Source organism: Stegostoma tigrinum, chromosome 4 (genome assembly GCF_030684315.1).
Source record: "Stegostoma tigrinum isolate sSteTig4 chromosome 4, sSteTig4.hap1, whole genome shotgun sequence".
Taxonomy (NCBI): domain Eukaryota; kingdom Metazoa; phylum Chordata; class Chondrichthyes; order Orectolobiformes; family Stegostomatidae; genus Stegostoma; species Stegostoma tigrinum.
Window position 1 is genome coordinate 94,799,807 of NC_081357.1, and position 6,000 is coordinate 94,805,806.

Consider the following 6,000-nt stretch of genomic DNA (forward strand, 5'->3'; position numbering starts at 1 on the left):
CTTGGGGTCACCTAAAAATCAAGCCCTTGCTAGAGACTCTAATTATTGATCAGTGTTGGGAATATTCACCCAACCAGGGGGAATCAGTACAGCTTGGTAACGGGCACATCTGGCCTGAAAAGCCTGATTGAATTTTTCAAAGAGATGACTATAGTTGTGGAAAGGGGACTGTCTGTGGCTGTTAGTTATTGTGACTTTCAGGAGGCATTTGATAAAGTGCCCCATGAGATTGTTAGCTAGACTGAAAGCTCATGGATTTGAAGGTAAATTATTAACTTGGTCCGGAAGTTGGCCAAAAGGCAGAAGATAGAGTAGGACTACAGGTGTTGGAATTTCTCGTAGTATTTACTAACAACTTATGTTGTTAATGGTCAATGGTCTCGAAACATTAACTCTCCACAGATGCTGAGTTTCTCCAGCATCTACAATATTTTGCTCTGATGACACAAAGATGAATAGTATTTTAATCTGTGCACATGAAACTTAGCTACATAGACATTAGTAGATTAAATGAATGGCAAAATTGTGGTGAGTGGATTTCAGTGTAAGAAAGTATGAGGCCGTTTAGTTTAGATCCAGAGAGGGTGGAAGAGTGTATATGTTAAAATCATTGGAACTTTGGTGAGATTTGGGAGGTGCATGTACGTAATTCATGAAAATGTCACAGAGTAATCCATAACTAATTTATCACTGACCTTTACGTTTATGGGACTAGAAAACCTAAAGTTTAAAATCTAAGATAGGCCTCACCTGGCATACAGAAGCAGTTCTGGGCACCACATCTTAGGAAAAGCATGTTGACATTGAGGGATTGCAATATATAATACCTGAGTTCCAAGGGTTAAATTCCCCAGAGATATTACACAAAATATGGTGCTATTCCCAGGAATTTAAATGGTTAAGGGGTGAGTTGGTAGAAAAAGAAGATACTGAAAAACCATTCTCGCAGTTTGGGGAAGTTTGAGATTGTGGTTGATGTCTAAAAATGTGAACCAAATTTTTCAGAGTAGTTGGTAAAATGGAAATACCTCTCTCCATGGAAGGGTGCTAGAGCTTGCAACTTGTGTTGAAAATGACAGTCAATGCTAGTCCAATTGGAAAGGTTAAATCTGAGATGATGGGTCATTGTTATTCACAGGTATTAAGGGATACTCAACAGATATAAGTTCAGACATGGATCAGCCATGATCTCAATGATTGAGATCCTAAATTTCCTGTGATCCAAACTCTCATCCCTAGCATTTTCTTCATAGTGACAGGCCAAACCAGTTTGACAGGTTCACCCTGGTGGGCTCAATTGTCTCACCACAATCGCTGCTTAAGTTTGGTAGAAGTCACTAGATCTGATAGAAGCCTTTAACATTGTGGAGTCTTTCAATTGGGTCAACTCTGAGAAAATATCTTTTTGTGAAGGTTTCCAAAACCAGGAATCATAAATTCAAGAAGAAATTCAGGCAAAATGTCTTTAGCTGGAGTGTGGTGGGAATGTGCAACTTGGTGCTGAGGGAGGAAGTAATAGAACAATATTGTGATGGGGGAGATGAAATAAATAGGCTCAAGTGGAGGATAAGTGCTGGCGTGGAGCTGTGTGTTTCTGTGCTATGATTCTATGTAAGAAGTCTGATTGCTTGTTTCTTGTTTGTAGGTGTGATTGCGTATGCAATAGGCATTGCCTGGGCTGCGATGGACGAGCTGGAGTACATTGCATCAGACCCCAACGAGGACCATTCCTTCTTTGTTGATGAGTTTGACAACTTATATCAGATTGTGCCCCGGATTGTGCACAATATCTGTCAAGAATTCAACTCTCAGCCTCGTAACTGAGAAAGCCCATCTCTCCCTAGTGGATCAAGAGATGTAGGCACTGCTCAATATAAACTGCTTAGAAGGCAAGCTTCAACCTATCCAGTGAAAGGGACAGACTTGGTGCCTCATTTTCATACAGACACCAGGCTTTAGAGGCAGCTACATATGAAATCTTGACAGCATGCACCTAACAGTCCCTTTGCACTCACTGCTTCAAGCTACTCATTTAGTTCCTTGCCACAGTTCCAAATTTCCTAGAGGGCTCCCAACACCTTGTAGAGTGATTGCCTAAGGTTTCTGTCCCAAAACCTGGAGATGGATAATGATGAGTCCCATTAATTCCCACTAGCAGCTCTCCATTCCTAACAACAGCTGGGGCAACTCTCACTTTCCTCCATCAACTTGTCCCTTCTCTAGACTTATTATTAGGTGCAAGAAGATAAGTACTAGGAGAATATCAAAAAAGTGACTGCAAGGAAATAGACTGCTTCGAGTAGAGGTAATTGATTCTGTCCTTGACCAAGGGTGAGGTTTGGGGAGAAGGAAGGTTGAAGTTTTTTGGGAGCCTCAAAAGGGTCATAACTGTTCAGTTTTGTTTGCAGGACAGGGGCAGAATTGATGGCCCACCCTGGGAAACCACTACACCCTCCTTGAACTGCTCCTCCTTCACATGAAGAGAATATCCAGAAGTTCCACCAACCATCCTTCCCTACCATTCTCTGCCACTTATATAATAGTACAGAGTGATCTTCATGTAAACCAGATGAGGAATGGAATGGTGTGATCATTACCTCATCATTGTTAGTGAAAGTTTGCTGTACACAAAATGGCTGCCACATTTCCTACATTACAACTGTAGGAGGTAGAACCCTTCAAAAGAACTTCAAGCTCTTTGGGATCTCCTGAGGTTAAGAGATATGCTAAACCTTTCTTCTGAACTAACTTTAAAGCAGATTGGAAATTTGGGGCCCAAGATCCTGGCACTACCTGTGTTCTTGCCCAACAGACATTCATCCAGATCATTTCTAACATGTAGTCTCTCTTCCATTTCTTTAGGAAAAGAGTGTTCACCATGTACTTTAGAAAAAGATCAAGAAATTGATTGCCTAATAAGCCCACCATTAAACTCCAGAACCAAGTGTCAGCAAGTGCCCACTCTCAGTTATCAGCCTTTGCTGAGGTGATGCAAATTGCCTTGCTTACAGGAATAGGAGGGGGAAGCATGAATTCAGACAGACCCTCACTTCATGCTGAAGATGTCTCAAAGTGCTCTGCAACACCAGCTTACTTTACCTGGAGGTATGGTTTCTGCTTTGAAAGGCCGGCTATCCCCAGTTCACAACTCTGATGAGCTTCCCTGCGTCCCTAATTCACCAATGTGTCAGCCTGGGCACAAAAAGGCAAATAACATTTTTTTTGTGCTGCAAATGAAATGCAATGACTATTATTCAGACATATAGCACAATATCATGAGCAGTAAATGCAAATATTCCTCTCTTTGAAACAAAAACAGAAACTGCTGGCAAAATGCAGCTGCCAATAGAAGCATCTGTGGGAAGAAAGCAGAGATAATTTTTTCAGTTTACCGCCTCTTCTTGAGAACTGGCAGTTTTGCCAGTAAATTCTGCATTTTTCCTCCCAAGATATCCAGCATCGGCAGTTCTTTGTTTTTTCCAAAAGTCCTCACTTTATTTGTGTGTTTTGACACAGTAGCAGGCATGGAGAAAATCCACCACAATTCTATCTCCATTTACCAACCTCTTACCACAGATAGTTGAATCAGTCACGTTTTACAAGAAGGTGAGCAGCCTGTGAGGATTATTTCCAGTGGAGACAGTTGCTTTATTAAGTCAATGGTTATAGCATTGGACTAGCAAGCACAAATGTGTAAAAACTGAATTGAATAACATCTGGTTGCTGTGAGTAACAGTTGGAGGGGCAGTGGGTTTAGGGTGTGGGGTTGGGGATGAAATGACTAAGAATTACCACACATTTTATAAAAGCTCCCTGGTTTGCTGATGTACCACAGAAGGAAAGACACTTGTTGGTCCAGCCCAGTCTAGCCTTTGTGGGAGTCTAGTCCTAATCATATAGTTAACTCTTTAAAACCCTCAGGTCATCAAGAAATGAGCTACAAATGTTGCCAGACCAGAGTCAACTGCACCCCAAGAATAAAACCACTGCATCTTGCTTCATAACAATTATTTACATTGGGGTATTATTTAAGACATATCTATTCATAGTGATTGACATAGTGAGTTCTTTTGGCTTAAATACTCATTTGAAGCTGCAGTATAAGAGCAATTGTGTATTATATGTATACAGCTAGCTAGTTTATTAACTAAAACCAAATAACTAATATCTGAAAAGTAAAAGTCAAAGCCCGGTGCTTGAGAATGGATCCTGAAAGAAGCTTTCTGAGGAGTCTGGGCTTCAGTGTCATTAGAATGTAATTGCATATCCAAATAAATAAAAGTCACAGGTATTCAGACTGATGGGCTGTGCTCCGTTGCTATTCATAATGGTCACTGTCATGTTGTAAACATATCCGGGGGCTGTCTAGTCACGAACTCTGAAATCCCTTCCCAAAGCTGTTTCCTTTACCTGCATTCTCCATTCTCAAAACATGCACCAGATCTTTGGTAAATTTTTAATCTTTGTGAATTAATGTCAAACTTTGTCTGACTAGATTTTAGAATTATGTTAAAATTGTGTATATATGTAAGCTTAATTTAATCTCATATTCCTTTTACAATTAAATGTTCAATTCTTCATTTTCCAAGATGCATCATGAGGAGAGGATGGGAGTGTGAATGAGATTGGGAGTAAAGGCAGAAATAGCTGTGATGGGGGTGGGGGTGGGGTGGGTGGTGGGAGATGTGGAATAAAGAAAGGTGTCCTTAGGAGAACACAATAATCTGTGGCAAATTGACTGGATTGTTTCAGGTTTAATGGGCAAAAACAAGTCAGGCACAGTTATTCAGACAGGATTTGTTTTCTCAAATCAATTTATTCCCAGTATTTTCTCTAGACAGGATTTGAACGTCAATTGAGGACAAAGGGTAAATTATGTGAACAAGTATATGCAGGGTCCACCAATGATACCTTGAAATAACAGAAACAGTTACAGCAACGATAGCTTTACTGATTCTCAGTTTGTGGATCTAACATTCTGTCTTCTTCAGCCTGCCTGTACTGTACTGTACTGTACTACTGAACATATTTGGAAAGTGAAGGAGGTTATCTCAGATTACAAAGAGATCTTGATCAATTGGGTCAATGGGTTGAGAAGTGGCAGATAGAATTTAATTTGGATAAATGCGAGGTATTGCATTTTGGTTAAAACAAACAGGGGCAGGACATGGACGATTAATGATCTTGTGGACCAGAGAAACCAAGGGGTTCAGAATAATAATTTTTTGAAATTTGTGTCACAGGTAGACAGGGTGGTTAAGAAGGTGTTTAGCATGCTTTCCTTTTGAGTGTAGGAGTTAGGACGTTATGTTGAGGTTGTACAGGACATCGGTGAGGCCTCTTCAGGAGTACTGTCAGCAGTTCTGAAGGCCTTATTATAGGAAGGATATTACTAAACTGGAGGGGGTTCAAAAGTGTTTACCAGGGTCTTGTTGGGGGTGGATGGTTTGAATGATAAAAATAGGCTGGGACCTTTCTCACTGGCGTGTAGGAGGTAACCTTATAGAAGTTTATAAAATCATGAAGGGGATAGATAAGGTAAAAAGACCCTTAAAAAAAAGGTCTTTTATCGAAGGTGAGGGGGTTCAAAACTAGGGAGCATATTTTTAACGTGAGCGAAAATTTAAAAAGAACATGAGGGGCAACTGTTTTACACAGTGGTTAGTGTGTGGAATGAAGTGCCTGGGGAAGTGGTAGATGCAGGTACAGTTGCAACATTTAAAAGACATTTGGATAACACACGAATGAGAAAGGTTTGGAGGGATATGGGTCAAATGCAGGCAGGTGGGACTAGAAAAGTTTGGGGAATGGTTGGCGTGAACTAGTTGGACTGAAGGTTTTGTTTCCCTGCTGTATGGCTCTATAATTACTTACTGAACCCTGTTACCTCTATCACCTTTTGTTTAATACTACAGGAAGTTTTGGTTTCCAGTTCTTCAGTTGTTTGGTTTAGGATCTGAGAGTTTGAGTTAAACAGGCAGGTTGAGGAGAAGACAAGCT

General features: G+C 40.5%; 1 protein-coding gene across 8 annotated transcripts in view; it reads left to right on the forward strand.

Moving 5' to 3' along the window:
• The window catches only part of vit (vitrin), a 55,814-nt gene extending 51,183 nt beyond the window's left edge, over positions 1 to 4,631 (forward strand). For 5 of the 8 annotated variants that reach the window (XM_059645537.1, XM_059645540.1, XM_059645538.1 and 2 more), the window contains one exon: positions 1,646 to 4,630. In XM_059645537.1, the coding sequence (XP_059501520.1) occupies positions 1,646 to 1,824 (179 nt within the window). In that variant the 3' untranslated portion in view covers positions 1,825 to 4,630. Of the gene's footprint in view, positions 1 to 1,645 lie in introns of all 8 variants that reach the window. The other 3 variants (XM_059645541.1, XM_059645542.1, XM_059645543.1) reach the window with 2 other exon arrangements.
• Positions 4,632 to 6,000: the final 1,369 nt, after the last annotated feature.